General features: G+C 49.5%; 1 protein-coding gene across 1 annotated transcript in view; it reads left to right on the top strand.

Annotated features, from left to right (window-relative positions):
* Nucleotides 1-16,126, top strand: part of LOC119953684 (dynein heavy chain 17, axonemal-like) — an 821,504-nt gene that overhangs the window by 769,773 nt on the left and 35,605 nt on the right. Inside the window, 1 exon segment of the mRNA XM_038778213.1 lies at nt 9,403-9,596. Within this exon segment, the coding sequence (XP_038634141.1) occupies nt 9,403-9,596 (194 nt within the window).

The raw sequence follows: 16,126 nt of genomic DNA, 5'->3' as shown, positions 1-16,126 counted from the left end.
AGGTCAGATTTGGAATGCTGCAGCCTGCGCGTCTGTGGGTGACATATAAGGACCGGCACCACTACTTCGAGTCCCCGGAGGAGGCGTGGGCCTTTGTACAGGCGGAGAAACTGGGCTCGAACTAGGATCTGGGGACACACTATGGCCGTTGCTGTTTTCGCTGTTGCTGTTCTTCAATTTTGACACGTGTTTTTTTTATGCTGCTTTTCTTTTTGCTCTGTTTCCGGGTGGGTTTGTCTGTTGGGTATGGGTGTGGGGTATGTGGGGAACGTTGGGGGTATGTGCTTTATATATTCTCTTCTGTACGGGGCCGGGGGTTGGGGTGAAACTGGATTTTGAGGAGCTGCGTCGGAAGGGTGGGCTGTGGCAGTGTGAAAGCGCGGGCTTTCCTCTAGTTGTCCGCGCTGCGGGGCAGGGGGGGGCGGAGCTGGAGGTGGGGTCGTGGCCTCTACTGGTTTTCTTTCCCGCGCTGAAGCGGTGCCAAGGAGGTGTGGCAAGAGGGGGATAACCCTATGCCGGGAGGAGATGGGTTTTGGCAGGAGCTGCCGGGTCAGCAGAAGTCAGCTGACTCACGGAAGTACCATGGAGGGTGCGTCGCGGCTAGGTGGGGTCCTAGCCTGGGGGGGGGGGGGGGGGGGGGGGGATACCGGGTTGCTGCTGGAATGGCCAGGAAGGAGCTGGCGTGGGCCGGGGGGGTAGAGGAGAGGCGTTATAGCCATGGGGAACGGGTCAGGCGGGGCGAGCTGGCCTGGGGCGAGCAGTCGATAAGCTATGGCTAGCCGGCGGGGGAGAGGGGGAGGTTGCCCTCTGATTCGGCTGATTACCTGGAACGTGAGGGGGCTGAATGGGCCGGTTAAGAGAACCAGGGTATTTTCTCATCTGAAGGGGCTGAAGGCGGACGTGGCTATGCTCCAGGAGACCCACTTGAACGTGGAGGACCAGGTTCGTCTGAGGAAGGGGTGGGTGGGGCAGGTTTTTCACTCAGGATTGGACGCGAAGAACCGGGGGGTGGCGGTCCTGGTGGGGAAGAGGGTGGCGTTCGAGGTGGCTGAGGTGGTGTCGGACAAGGAGGGCAGATATATTATGGTGAAGGGTAGGCTGCAGGGAGAGAAGGTGGTGCTGGTTAATGTATATGCCCCGAATTGGGATGATGCCGGCTTCATGAGGCGCTTTTTGGGCCGCATTCCGGACCTGGAGGCAGGGGACCTGATCATGGGGGGAGACTTTAACACAGTGCTGGATCCCCCACTGGACCAGTCCAGTTCAAGGATGGGTAGGAGACCGGCGGCGGCCAGAGTGCTGAGGGGGTTTATGGACCAGATGGGAGGGGTGGATCCCTGGAGGTTTGGGAGGCCGAGAGCGCGGGAGTATTCCTTTTTCTCCCATGTCCATAGGGTCTATTCCCGAATAGATTTTTTCATCCTGAGCAGGGGATTGATCCCGAAGGTGCAGGATGCAGAGTATTCGGCCATAGCAATTTCAGACCATGCTCCGCACTGGGTTGATCTGGAGATGAGGGAGGCGCGGGACCAGCGCCTGCTCTGGCGCCTGGATGTGGGGCTGCTGGCTGATGAGGAGGTGTGTAGGAGGGTCCGGGGAAGTATTGAGGGGTATCTTGATACCAATGATACGGGGGAGGTCCGGGTGGAGATGGTCTGGGAGGCTCTGAAAGCAGTGATCCGGGGAGAGCTGATCTCCATCCGGGCCCATAGGGAAAGGAGGGAGAGGAAGGAGAGGGAGAGACTGGTGGGAGAGCTCCTGGATGTGGACAGGAGATACGCGGAGGCACCGGAGGAGGGGTTGCTGGGGGAACGGCGCAGTTTGCAGGCCAAATTTGACTTGTTGGCCACCAGAAAGGCGGAGACACAGTGGAGGAGGTCGCAGGGCACGGTATATGAGTATGGGGAGAAGGCGAGCAGGATGTTGGCGCATCAGCTCCGCAGGCGAGATGCGGCTAGGGAAATTGGTGGAGTGACGGATAGGGGTGGGAATGTAGTGCAGAAGGGGACAGAAGTAAATGGGGTCTTTAGGGACTTCTACGAGGAACTGTACCGGTCAGAACCTCCGATTGGGAGAGGGGGGATGGAGAGCTTCATGAACAGGCTACGGTTCCCAAGGGTTCAAGAGGAGCTGGTAGAGGGGCTGGGGGCGCCGATAGAGTTGGAGGAGCTAGTCAGGGGGATTGGACAAATGCAGTCAGGTAAGGCCCCGGGGCCGGACGGGTTCCATTTTATAAAAAGTATGCGGATCTGGTGGGCCCCCTGTTGGTGCGAGCTTTCAATGAGGCATGGGAGGGGGGGCTTTGCCCCCGACGATGTCGCGGGCACTGATCTCTCTGATCTTAAAGCGGGATAAGGACCCCTTGCAGTGTGGATCATACAGGCCTATCTCGCTCCTCAATGTTGACGCTAAGTTGCTGGCGAAGATCCTGGCCACCAGGATAGAGGACTGTGTGCCAGGGGTGATACATGAGGATCAGACAGGATTTGTCAAGGGACGGCAGCTCAACACGAATGTGCGGAGACTGCTAAATGTTATTATGATGCCGGCAGTGGAGGGGGAGGCGGAGATAGTGGTGGCGCTGGATGCGGAGAAAGCGTTTGATAGAGTTGAGTGGGGGTACCTGTGGGAGGTGCTGGAGCGGTTCGGATTCGGGAAGGGATTCATCAAATGGGTGAGGCTGCTCTACGCGGCTCCAATGGCGAGTGTAGTTACAAATGGAAGGAGATCGGAGTACTTTAGGCTCTACCGTGGGACCAGGCAGGGGTGCCCCCTGTCCCCCTTGCTCTTTGCGCTGGCGATTGAACCTTTGGCTATGGCGTTGAGGGAGTCAGGGAGATGGAGGGGTCTGGTGCGGGGTGGGGAGGAACATCGTGTATCGCTGTATGCGGACGACCTGCTGTTGTATGTGGCGGATCCAGAAGGGGGAATGCCGGGGGTGATGGAGCTGTTAGCGGAATTTGGGGGCTTCTCGGGCTATAAGTTAAATTTAGGTAAGAGTGAGGTATTTATAGTACACCCAGGTGATCAGAAGGAGGGAATTGGGAGACTCCCATTTAAGAGGGCAGTGAAGAGTTTCAGATACCTGGGGGTGCAGGTGGCCAGGAGTTGGGGGACTGTCCATAAGCTTAATTTTACCAGGCTGGTGGAGCAGATGGAAGAGGAATTTAAAAGGTGCAGCTATCGTTGGCAGGTAGAGTGCAGTCCGTCAAAATGACGGTTCTCCCGAGGTTCTTGTTCCTTTTTCAGTGTTTGCCCATCTTTATCCCTAGGGCCTTTTTTAGAAGGGTTACGAGCAGCATCATGAGCTTTGTTTGGGCGCATGGGACCCCGAGGGTGAAGAAGGTCTTCTTGGAGCGGGGTAGAGATGGGGGGGGGGGGGGGGGCTGGCGTTACCCAATCTCTCGGGGTATTATTGGGCGGCCAATGTGTCGATGGTGCGCAAGTGGGTAATGGAGGGGGAGGGGGCAGCATGGAAACGGATGGAGAGGGCGTCCTGTGGAGATACAAGCCTGGGGGCCCTGGTAACGGCGCCGTGGCCGCTCCCTCCTACGAGGTATACCACGAGTCCGGTGGTGGCGGCTACCCTCAAGATTTGGGGGCAGTGGAGGCGACATAGGGGAGAAGTGGGGGGCTCGATGGAGGCTCCGTTAAGGGGGAACCATAGGTTCGTCCCCGGGAACATTGATGGGGATTTCAGGGTTGGTACAGAGCGGGCATCAGACAGCTGAGGGACCTGTTTATTGATGGGAGGTTTGCGAGCCTGGGAGAGTTGGAGGAGAAATTTGGGCTCCCCCCGGGGAACATGTTCAGGTATCTGCAGGTGAAGGCATTTGCTAGACGGGAGGTGGAGGGATTCCCTTTGCTTCCCGCGAGGGGGGTGAGTGACGGGGTGCTTTCGGGGGTCTGGGTCGGAGAGGGGAAGATATCTGATATCTACAAGGTTATGCAGGAGGCGGAGGAGGCGTCAGTAGAGGAGCTGAAAGCTAAGTGGGAGGGGGAACTGGGGGAACAGATCGAAAACGGGACATGGGCTGATGCCCTGGAGAGGGTTAATTCTTCCTCCTCGTGTGCGCGGCTTAGCCTCATCTAATTCAAGGTGCTGCACCGGGCCCACATGACTGGGACAAGGATGAGTAGGTTCTTTGGGGGTGAAGACAGGTGTGTCATGTGCTCGGGGAGTCCAGCGAACCATGCCCATATGTTCTGGGCATGCCCGGCGCTGGAGGAGTTCTGGAAGGGGGTGGCGAGGACGGTGTCGAAGGTGGTGGGATCCAGGGTCAAGCCAGGATGGGGACTCGCGATTTTTGGGGTCGGTGTGGAGCCGGGAGTGCAGGAGGCGAAAGAGGCCGGTGTGCTGGCCTTTGCATCCCTAGTAGCCCGGCGAAAGATCTTGCTACAATGGAAGGATGCGAGGCCCCCAAGCGTGGAGACCTGGATCAATGACATGGCGGGTTTCATTAAGCTAGAGAAGGTCAAATTCGCCCTGAGAGGGTCGGTACAAGGGTTCTTTAGGCGGTGGAAACCTTTTCTCGACTTTCTGGCTCAACGATAGGGTACTGGGACAGTAGCAGCAGCAGCCCGGGGGAGGGGGGGAGGGAAAAGGTGGGGGGGGGGGGAAAGGGGGAGGGAAAAGGTGGGGGGGGAGGGGGGGAAGGGGGAGGGAAAAGGTGGGGGGGGGGCGGACGATGACTATGTTTGTTTATTCAATTTAAATTTATTTTGAAGTTCTTTTGTTGTTCATTGGGGTTGGGGGGGTGGGGGATGGGATACATGCGTCGATACGGTCTGGGGGTGATACAGTTATTATGGGCTATTTTGTTGCATGTCATTGTTTGTCGTTATGTTTTATATTTTCTGTAAAAAATTCAAATAAAAATTATATTTAAAAAAAAAAGATATAGTCGCGACCATTCGTGTGGAATAGGTCAATGCCAACCTTGGACCACGGAGAGGTCTCTAGGTCATGTGGTTGGAGCGTCTCTTTGCTCTGCGCTGGTTGGAACCTCTGACAGGTTTCGCAGTTCAGGACCATGTCCGTGATGTCCTGGTTGATGCCGGGCCATTAAAGAACAAAGAACAAAGAAAAATTACAGCACAGGAACAGGTCCTTTGGCCCTCCAAGCCTGCACCAATCCAGATCCTCTATCTAAAACTGTCACCTATTTAAAGAACAAAGAACAAAGTAGTCAGCTTGCCGGGCCCTCTGTCTGCAATTTTCTACGCTCAGGTGTCCATGAATCTGCCGCAGCACCATGCTCTGGAGACGTAGCGGGATGACTATCCTGTCTAGCTTGAGCAGGATGCCGTCGATCAGCATCAGGTTGTCCTTGGCGTTGTAGAATTGAGGGCATTGCCCTTTCTGCCAGCCATTGCTGAGGTTGTGGATGACTCGCTGCAACAGGATATCTTTGGCCGTCTCTTCTCGGATGAGAACGATCTTCTCATCTGTTGCCGGGAGAATGCTTGCACACAGTTATACCTGCAATGTGCTGGATGATCTCCAGTGGTTCACTGGGTGAGTTGACGGAGCGGGACATGCATCGGCGATGATGAGCTCCTTGCCAAGTGTGTACACCAAATTGAAATCATACCTCCGGAGTTTGAGCAGAATTCTCTGCAAACGAGGCGTCATGTCGTTCAGGTCCTTTTGGATGATGTGGACCAGAGGCCTATGATCCGTTTCAACATTAAATGTTGGCAAGCCGTAGACATAATCATGAAATTTTAGGATGCCAGTGAGAAGACCTAAACACTCCTTCTCAATCTGCACATATCTGGTCTCAGTGGGTGTCATTGCCTGTGACGCGTATGCTACTGGTACCCAGGATGAAGTGTCATCTCTGAAGCAACACCGCCCCAATGCCATCCTGACTCGCATCTGTGGGTATCTTGGTCTTTCGGTTTGGGTCAAAGAATGCAAGGATGGGTGCAGTGGTGAGCTTGGCTTTCAGCTCCAGCCACTCTGTTCAGTGCTCCGCCTTCCACTCAAAGGTGGTTGCTTTTTTCACCAGGTTACGTAGGGCCATGGGGTGTGTGGCCAAATTCGGGATGAACTTGCCAAGGAAATTGACCATTCCCAGGAAGCGCAGTACTGCCTTCTTGTCCTCGGGGACTTTCATTGACTCGATGGCTTTAATTTTGTCTGTGTCCGGGCGCACACTGTGTTGCGAAATCTGATCACCCAGGAACTTCAGCATGGATGTCCCAAATCACTTGGACCTGTTTAGCTTGAGGCCATGTTCATGTATGCATCGGAATACTTTCTTGAGTTGCGACACATGTTCCTCTGGGGTTGTGGACCAGATTATGATATCGTCAACATAGGCACGAACCACTTCTATTCCCTCCATCATCTGTTCCATGATGCGATGGAAAATCTCTGATGCCGAGATAATGCCAAATGGCATTCGGTTGCAGTAGAATCTGCCAAAAGGCGTGTTGACGGTGCAGAGCCTTCTACTGGATTCTTCAAGTTGGATGCGTCCAATTTTGTGAAGAGGCGCACGTGTGCCATCTCACTCGTGATTTCTTCCCTCTTCGGGATGGGGTAATGTTCCTGCATAATGTTTTTGCTTAGATCCTTGGGGTCAATGCAGATGCGTAGGTCCGCCAAAGACTTCTTTATGCACACCATCGAGCTGACCCAGTCGGTTGGTTTAGTGGCCTTGGAGATGATGTCTTTTTGTTGTAGACTCATGAGCTCTGCCTTCAGGCGCTCCCTCAGTGGAGCAGGGATATTTGTGGTGCATGGACTACTGGCTTGGCATCAGGCCACAGTAGAATCTTGTACTCGTACGGCAGCATGCCCATCCCGCGAAATACATCTGGGTACTGGGTTAGGATGTCGTTGATGCTGGCTTGAAGATCCGAATGGGACAGCATCGTGGTGTAGACCCTTTGAATGAGGTTCAGTTGCTTGCAGGCGTGTGCACCTAGCAGGGACACCCTGTCTGGTTTAACAATCTCAAAGCGTAAACTTGCTTGTGGGTGTCGGCTTGCACCTGCAGATGGCAGGTCTCCAATGCCTTGATTGCATTTCCATTGTAGTCCAGGAGTTTGCAGGCAGCTGGAAGGATTGTGGGGTGGGCATCTTGATTCTCTTGAAGTCCACCTGCGAAATCAGGTTGGCTGAGGCACCTGTGTCCAGTTTGAACTGGATGGGGCAGGGGTTGACTTTCATCACTGCATGCCATTCGTCCTCGGAATCCACGGCCAGGATTGATTGGACTCGCGATGTGTCTGGTGTGGCGTATTCGCACTTCGTAATAATGCCCACTCGGTAAGTGTTGTCCAGGTATTCATCATCTGGATCCGTCGCACTGCCTGGAGTGCATTCGGTGTTGCACACTTCTGATGCATCGCTGTCGGAATTGGGAGCGCTGGCTCCTGACTGGTGGTGCAGATCTGCACAGGGCTGCATAGTGGTTTGGTTTCCCACAGTTTAAACAGTGTTCTCCTCTTGCAGGGCAGTTTTTTTTTAAATGAGGCGGTGCCGCAGTTTGCACACATCATGAACATCGACGACATGACACTCGGTGCGTCGTTGCGCATGCATGGTGTGGTTCTCGGAGTCTGCGCCTGCGCAGTGTGGTTTTCGGCCACTTTGTGTTCCCGATCGCATTGCGCATGAGTTGGGCCCTGGGAAGAGCCGCTTTCGTCAATGTGGAGGCGCTGCTAATCTAACTGTAGTAACTCAGTCTCATTGTACCAGCTTGCTCTAAGCCATGTGCTGGAGTGTGATGCTGCTAATCAACCCTGTCTAACTCTCTAGATATCTGTCTGTGGAAAGAGGCAGGGTGTGAATGCCTCATCCCTTTTATAGTGTTTATGTCATGCCCCCTTGTGGTGATGCCACCTCTGAATGTCCTGACTGCCCATTGGTTGTGTCCTATTCTGAGTGTTCATTGGTTGCATGTTTGCATATCATGACAATGCCGGCGTTGGACTGGGGTAAGCACAGTAAGAAGTTTTATATCACCAGGTTAAAGTCCAACAGGTTTATTTGGCATCACTAGCTTTCGGAGCGTAGCTCCTTCATCTGGTGAGTCCCCATTTACACTCCCTTTGTCTTTCTGTCCATGACATCTTTGTCTATTGTTGCACGTTTTACTTGAGTGTAATTCGCGTTTATTGGAGTGTATTAACACGCCTCCGTTTAAAGGCCGTGTGCTTAACACTGCTAGGCTCTATGTATGTATTTTCAGCTCGGGAGTCGCCAGGTGCCGTATCTAGACACCTCACAAATATTCCAAGGTCAGGTTCAAAGTAATAAAACGATACACCGATTAGTAAGTTCCAAACGATTAGTATTTATTATGACAAATATAATAAATACGCATGCACACGCTAAGGGACTAAGCTGCAACTAAACTAAGCGATCAGAATACTTAACTAAACAGGAACAGGCAAGGTCAGGGAGCGAGGCCTTCGTTCCGATCTTGGTCTGCAACCTTCAGAGAGTGTGCTGGTCGCTGGGGGTCTAGTGGGCCTGGTTCGCGTAGCGAGCGTCGTATTGTCACTTACGGTTCGGCGGCTGTTGCTCAACGGCTGGAGTCAGGATACAAGTCGAAGTTCTTGGTCGAAGTCAAAGCCGGAGCACGGAAACAACAGACAGGACCATGTGTGGGGGTCTATCTTTATAGTGCCCCAATGTCCGTGCCTCTTTTGCGGCGGGCTTTCACCTTCAGGTATCGATTGGATCAAATCCTAATCGATATCTTTTGAATTCCCCCAATGTGAGGGTCTCTCCTCGATGGAGGGGGCGGTTTCTATGGTGGATACTTCTGGTGCCGCTCTGTCTGGACATCCACTTAAAGTATCTATTCAAAACCCAAATGTTGCCATTGTGTGTGCCCAGATCTGGATTGCCTCATTAATATGCAAAGCGTTTTGCTATTAACACCTTTGGTTTGAGATCTTCCACCTGGCCAGAAACTGGTTTTGCTGCTTGCAAAATGCTAATCAGTCTTTGCAGACTGCTGTCTTGGCTAAACTGCTTTTTCCCTGCAGTCTTAGCAATTCTCCATCTTGTTAGTCCAGTGTCCATTTTAGGTGGCTACACTATCTCCACCTATTACTGGCCCTCTATCCAGCCCCACTGCTCCATGCTCCCATCGCACCCCATCCCACCACCTCCCCACAACAGTATAAATCTGACCCCATTTCCAGTTCTCTCCAACTTTAACAAAGAGTCATCCAGACTCAAAAGGTTAGCTCCCTTCTCTATCCACTGATACGGTCAGACCTGCTGAGATTGTACAGTATTTTATGTTTCTCCATTAATTATATTAGTTTAATATACTGTTGTTAAAACAATATGCTATTTTATATTTGTCATGCAAATTTGCATTTGGTTGGAAATCTCAACATATGTACAATTCTCTGAATTTCATTTCAAAGGTATTGGCCGAAATGGAACAATTTAAGAATCTGGACAGTGATATAGAAGGTTCAGCGAACCGTTGGAAGAAAATTGTGGAGTCCGAAGCTCCAGAGAAGGAGAAATTGCCACAAGAATGGAAAAATAAAGGACCGATGGAGAAACTGTGCATGATGCGATGCATGCGACCAGACAGAATGACATATGCTGTAAGGTGCTGTATCATAGTTTGATGGTGTTTCGTAAAATGCACTCTAACTTGAAAATAAGTATTCATGTCAGTGGCGAAGCCCAGTGGGTAACTTTGGAAAATGTTTATCATCTATCTAAAGAACTAAAGCCTTAATTATTACTTAGGATTTCCTTTTTCAGATCCAAAGGGTCAGAATGGGTCTTCTGACTGCTTCCCAAACTCACCATGACTCCAGTCATGGGAATTGGATCAGTGCTATATATTCATGGCAGGCTCCCTTGACATCAAGGCCCATTTGACCAAGTGTGACATCAAGGAGCCCTAGCACAATTGAAGTCAATGGAAATTAGGAGGAAAGACCTCTGCTAGTAGGAGTCATACCTGGCAAGAAGGAAGATGGTTTGGTGGTTGGAGGTCAATCATCTCAGCTCATCTCACCCCTTGACATTCAATGGCATTGCGATCACTGAATCCCCCACTATCAGCATCCTGGGATTATGATTGGCCAGAAACTGAACTGGACTAGCCATATAAATACTGTGGTTACCAGAGCAGGTCAGAGGCTAGGAATCCTGCACTGAATAACTCACCGCCTGACTCCCCAAAGCCTGTCCACCATTTACAATGCACAGGTCAGGAGTGTAATGGAATGGTCTCCACTTGCCTGGATGAGTGCAGCTTCAACCACACTCAAGAAGTTTGACACCATCCAGGACAAAGCAGCCCGCTTGATTGCTACCCCTTCCACAAACATTCCTCCCTCCACAATCAGCGAACAGTGACAGCCGTGTGTATCATCTACAAGATCTTCAAGATGCATTGCAGGAACTCACCAATATTCCTTCGGCAGCACCTTTCAAATCCACGACCACTACCATCTTGAAAGACAAGATCAGCAGATGCCTGGAAACACCACCACCTGGAGGTTCCCCTCCAGGCCACCAACCATCCTGACTTGGAAATTTATCGCCGTTCCTTCACTGTCGCTGGGTCAAAATCCTGGAACTGCACCTCCCCCCCTCCCCACAGCACTATGGGTGTACCTACACCTCAGGGACCGCAGTGGTTCAAGGAGCGAATTCATCACAAGGGCAACTAGGGATAGGCAACAAAAATGCAGGTCCTGCCTGCATCGCCACATCTCGTAAAATTAATTTTAACTGAAGATATGCTCAGAGTGACTACCCTTGACATCAATACAGCATTTGACTGAGGGTGGTATCAAGAAGCACCAGCAAAACTGAAGACATTGGGAATCAGGGGATATTCTCCACTGTTTGGAGTCATAGCTGGCACAAAAGGAAGATGATTGTAATTGTTGGAACATCTTGGATGCAGGAAACAGTCCCAGGCACAAGGTAAGTGGCAGTGAGGTCTTTTGGTGAGGAATCACAGTCTTGGGGTGTGCAAAACCCTGGGCTGGAGAAAACATAACTTTTCTTGAGGGGACGAGCATTTGCTCATCGTGGCCCATGATGAAACCTGTATTTTATTTATATTCCTACCTTGGTGAGTTTATATGGGCGTTAGCTCCTATTCCAGTGGGTTGGGCCTGGTGGGAAGCTACCACTATCACCTTACTCAAGTCTCAGATTAAAATAGTCTCAATGAGCGACCATAAATACCTGTATATTTAAAGAAGACTCCACCAATGTGAGTGTATTCTTCGTATATGTACCAATTATGAACATACATACGTACAAATACACAAATGAGGAGCATGAGAAGACCACTTGGTGCTTCAAGTTTACCCCACTGTTCAATAAGATCCTATCTCATCTCAGCTCCACATCCCAGCCCACCCCCTAAAACCTTCAAGAACGACCAAGAATCAGATTAGAGACAGGAACAAATGTATTTTGAAGCAATATCTGAGGACCTCTCCAGGCGCAGACTGCATTTCAGCAATGAAGCAGTTCTGCACATGTGCAGCTTTGTAGCTGCCTGTGAGAGGAGAGACATTTGGGCTAAAATCACAATTTTTTTTTCTTTATGAATTTAGAGTACCCAATTAATTTTTTCAAATTAAGGGACAATTTAGCATGTCCAATCCACCTACCCTGCACATCTTTGGGTTGTGGGGGTGAAACCCACGCAAACACAGGGAGAATGTGCAAACTCCACATGGACAGTGACCCAGAGCCAGGGTCGAACCTGGGACCTCGACGCCGTGAGGGAGCAGTGCTACCCACTGCGCCAACGTGCTGCCCTTAAAATCCCAATTTTGAATTCAATTCAATTTATCTTTTAAATCGCAATGTGTGATTAACCTGCGATCATACGGTGTAATGCGAGCGCCATATATCCTCCATGTTGCCCCCGCCCTCCCCCCCATTATACTATGTGAGTTGCTGAGTGGCAGCATGCCTCAGCAGAGTGCCCAATCTCATGCTAGATTCACACTGCATAAAAGTTAGTGTGTGTTACAGTAAATCATTTAAAGTTGTAGTTGCATTCCTGAAAATCATTACTTTATGTTAAATGATGTTAAGTAAATCATAGGAATCAATGTTAAAACTAGAGTTGGGTCCCTTCGGATATTTCTTGTCCAGAAAAATTGATGTACAAGTTGAAATACTGTGAGTATTCATGTGCAGTATTGTGCATTCCTCGCCAAAATATCTTGCAAAATAAATCAGTAAACAAAATACTGGTGTTGGCTCCCTCAGGTCCTTTGTCAGCTGAAAAAATGTTTTAAACATTACGAGTTAAAATGAAATAATCCTTAAAATAAAATGAATTAAAAATATAAAAGGAATATGATATATGGTGACCGGAAATAACTATTAAAAAATCACCAGCTGCTGGTTTCAGATTGACCAGGCTCCAGCTGGTGGCAGATTCTGGTTAGTGCAGGGATCAGCTGAGAAGTCACAAGACCTCAGTACAAGCTGAGAGCAGGATAGAGTAGCCAGCTGAAGAAGTCCCCGGTGGTGGTAACAGACACCAGGGAATTTAAAGGTAAGAAAGGAAAGTGGGAATGGGATCCCGGGGAAGACAAACTCCAGGATTGTGGGGAGGAATGGAAGCGAGGGCGGGTGTGGAGGAAAAAAGTGCGCTAACCCTAACAGTACTGGGGGAAACATGTGCGCATTCGGATGTGTGGGCCACAAAACAGAAGATGTTATAGTGAACATTGCAATGTTAAACTGATATATAGTCCCTTTTTTATGAACAATATTAAAGTGAAACAATGTTAAGCAACAACTTACTGTACTTAAAGAAGCCTTTCACCACTTAAAGGCAAGGCGTATTCTAGCTGCAGCCAATGATTGTCATATTGGAAGAGTTTTTGTGAGGGGAGATGGGAATGGAGCCACAAAGTTCTCCAATGCAACACTGGAAACCTTGGTGCAGAAGCTGGGCGGAGGAGAGGCCAGGTGGCCATCCAGACAGACAGGGGAAGCAGGTAGCTGACACATTCTATGCTAGCAGTCTAACTGAAATTCCCAGATGCAGTATGGCCAAAAAGTTCAATGATCTCACAAGTGGTCAAGGTAGCTAAATGCAACTTCACATAGCACATCCTTGCAAATGAACCATTAGTCATTCACCATTGCCCCCTCATTTACCTCCCAACAATCTACATCAAGTATAACTCAACCCCAACATTCATGGCATCACCTCATACACTGGGCATTGCTGCATGCCTCGCATACATATTTCACACTTGAAGGTACTGCAGGTAGTTAATCATGAGAGCCATGTAACCCAATCAAATTGCATCACATTCTTTGAAACAGTTCCTCTTTCTGTCAGGACAAGGTGTCCCATAATTGAGGTCAGCTACATCTAACTGGCTGCTGATAAGCTCATCTTGCCCCTGTGGAGGAGATGGTGTTGGCAATGATGGGTGTGGTCATGGTCAGCAACAGGGCTGAAACCATAGAACATAACAATATTTTCAGTACCTAATCCACATTCCACTACCCCCTCATCCCTTAGGATGTACAGCTGCAGATGGTGTAAGCGTGTGCCTCTTGCTTGCCCTTCCGTCCCTTGTCCCTTCCTTACCTTGTGCCTTTTTCCTTTCAGAAAGAAAATAATTGCCACCAGGTCAACCTTTTGAACATAACGTAAGAACTAGGAGCAGGAATAGGCAATTATGCCCCTCAGGCCTCCTTCACCATTCAATATGCTTATAGTTGATCTCATCTCAGCCTCATCTCCACCTTCCTGCCCACTCCCCATAACACTTCATCCCGCTAATAATTAAAAACCTATCCTGTACAGCACGGTGACGCAGTGCTGCCTCACAGCTCCAAAGTCCCTAGTTCGATCCCAGCCCTGGGTGACTGTCCGTGTGGTTTGCACATTCTCCCCGTGTTTGCGTGGGTTTCGTCCCCACAACCCAAAGATGTGCAGGATAGGTGGATTGGCCATGCTAAATTGCCCCTTGATTGAAAAAAGTGAATTGGGTACTCTAAATTTATTTTTTAAAAACTATCCTCAAATTCGTTTAGTGTTCTGACGTCCACTGCACTCTGAAGTACAGAATTTCACAGATGCATCACTCTTTGAGGGAAGTAATTCCTCCTCATTTCTATTTTAAATCTGCCACCCATTAGCCTAAAACCATGGCCTCTCATTCCAGAATGTACAACAAGGGGAAGCATCCTCTCTACATCTACCCTGTCAATCCCCATTAGCAGTTTGTGTACCGCAATCAAATGTCCTCTCATTCTTCTAAACTCCAGCAGGTATAGGCCTAAACTGCTGAAGCTCACCTCATAAGACAAGTCTTTCAACATAAGAGCATGAGAACCAGGAGCAGGAGTAGACCATCTGGCCCCTCGAGCCTCCTCCGCCATTAAATAAGATCGTGGCTGATCTTTTTATGGACTCAGCTCCACTTACTCGTCCACTCACTGTAACCTTTTATTCCTTCCACTGTTCAAAAATCTGTCTACCTTTGCTTCAACTGCTTCACTGGCCAGGAAATTCCACAAATTCACGACCCTTTGGGCGACAAAGTTCCTCTTCAACTCAGTCCTAAATCTGCTCCCCCTTATTTTGAGGCTATCATAGAATCATAGAATTTACAGTGCAGAAGGAGGCCATTCAGCCCATTCAGTCTGCACCAGACCTTGAAAAGAATACCTAAGTCCACACCTCCACACATCCCAGAAACCCCGTAACCCCACCTAACCTTTTTTTTGGACACTAAGGGGCAATTTAGCATGGCCAATCCACTAACCTGCACATCTTTGGACTGTGGGAGGAAACCCACCCAGTCACGGGGAGAATTTGCAGACTCCGCACTGACAGTGACCCAAGCTGGAGCTGAGAAACCCCCTAGCTCTAGTTGAAACAACCTCCCTCCTTCTATCCTACCTATTCCTTTCATAATACTTAGTAATCTGCTTTAAAAAAGACAAACAGAAAACAAGCTAGCCTTCCCCCATTCCCACATCCAACTTACAATCCCTGAGAGGAAAAATAAAGAACGTATGAACTTTTAGTAGAATTCTGATTGAGGCACCGAGTATCATCTTGACTGCTTTGGTGAGTTCATTATACTCATGCAACATTGGTCCTTCATGGGATAATCAACATGGTGTTCAGGTTTTCACTACCTCCCTCTAGCCTCCTGACTTGTGGTCCTCAGCAGCTGCCTTGACTATCACTTCACTTTATCCAAGAAAGTTTGCAGGTCCTTGTCACCAAAGTTATGAATTCACTTTTTGATTTAGTTTTCAACATTTCTGTGGAAATGAGGAAAAGTATAACAGTGCAGTTAGGAAGGCAAATGCAATGTTATCATTCATTTTGAGAGGGCTAAAATGCAAGTGCAGGGATGCACTAACGGGCTTTTCATATAAGGAGCAGTTTAAGACTCTAGACCTGTGCTTGACGGAGTTTAGAAGGATAAGGCATGATCTTATTGAAACTTTCAGAATACTGAGAGGCTTGGATAGAGTGGAAGTGGAGTGGATATTTTCAGTAGGAGGAGAGACACGAACCCAAGGACACAGCATAAGATTGAAGGAGCGATCCTTTAAAACTATGAGGAAGAATTTCTTCAGTCAGAGGGTAGTACATCTGTGGAACTCTTTACTACAGAAGGCTATGGAGGCCAAGTCACTGAGTGTCTTTAAGACATATATAGGTAGGATCAGGGGTCACGGGTAGAAAGCAGGAGAATGGGGTTGAGGGAGAACAGTAGCCTTGGCCACTTTGGATGGCCTCCTAACAAAAGAAAACCAGAGAGTGCAAGGATGTATCCACCTGGTAAGTATGGGTAGGGAACCTGGTAATCAGGAGTAGGGAACAAAAAACCACCATCAGGAATGTCACGGGACTTAACGTCCCAATGAAAAGATCCAGAGTCTTCACCCGCCTGGAAAGTTTGAAAGCCAACTTGGTCTTCCTCCAAGAGAAGCACCTGAGGGAAAAGGACAGGCTGCGGGTAAGGAAGGGCTGGGTGGGACAGACCTCTCATTCCTGCTACAGGATGAGAGCCAGGTGGGTAGTCATACTGTTAAATAATAGAGCAGTGTTTACAGCGAGTTTTACACATCTACACCTTTTGCATGATAAAATGCTTCCTA

The sequence above is a fragment of the Scyliorhinus canicula genome, chromosome 18 (assembly GCF_902713615.1).
Source record: "Scyliorhinus canicula chromosome 18, sScyCan1.1, whole genome shotgun sequence".
Taxonomy (NCBI): Eukaryota; Metazoa; Chordata; class Chondrichthyes; order Carcharhiniformes; family Scyliorhinidae; genus Scyliorhinus; species Scyliorhinus canicula.
Note: the sequence above shows the minus strand (reverse complement) of the source record. Positions and strands in the feature narration are given on the sequence as shown.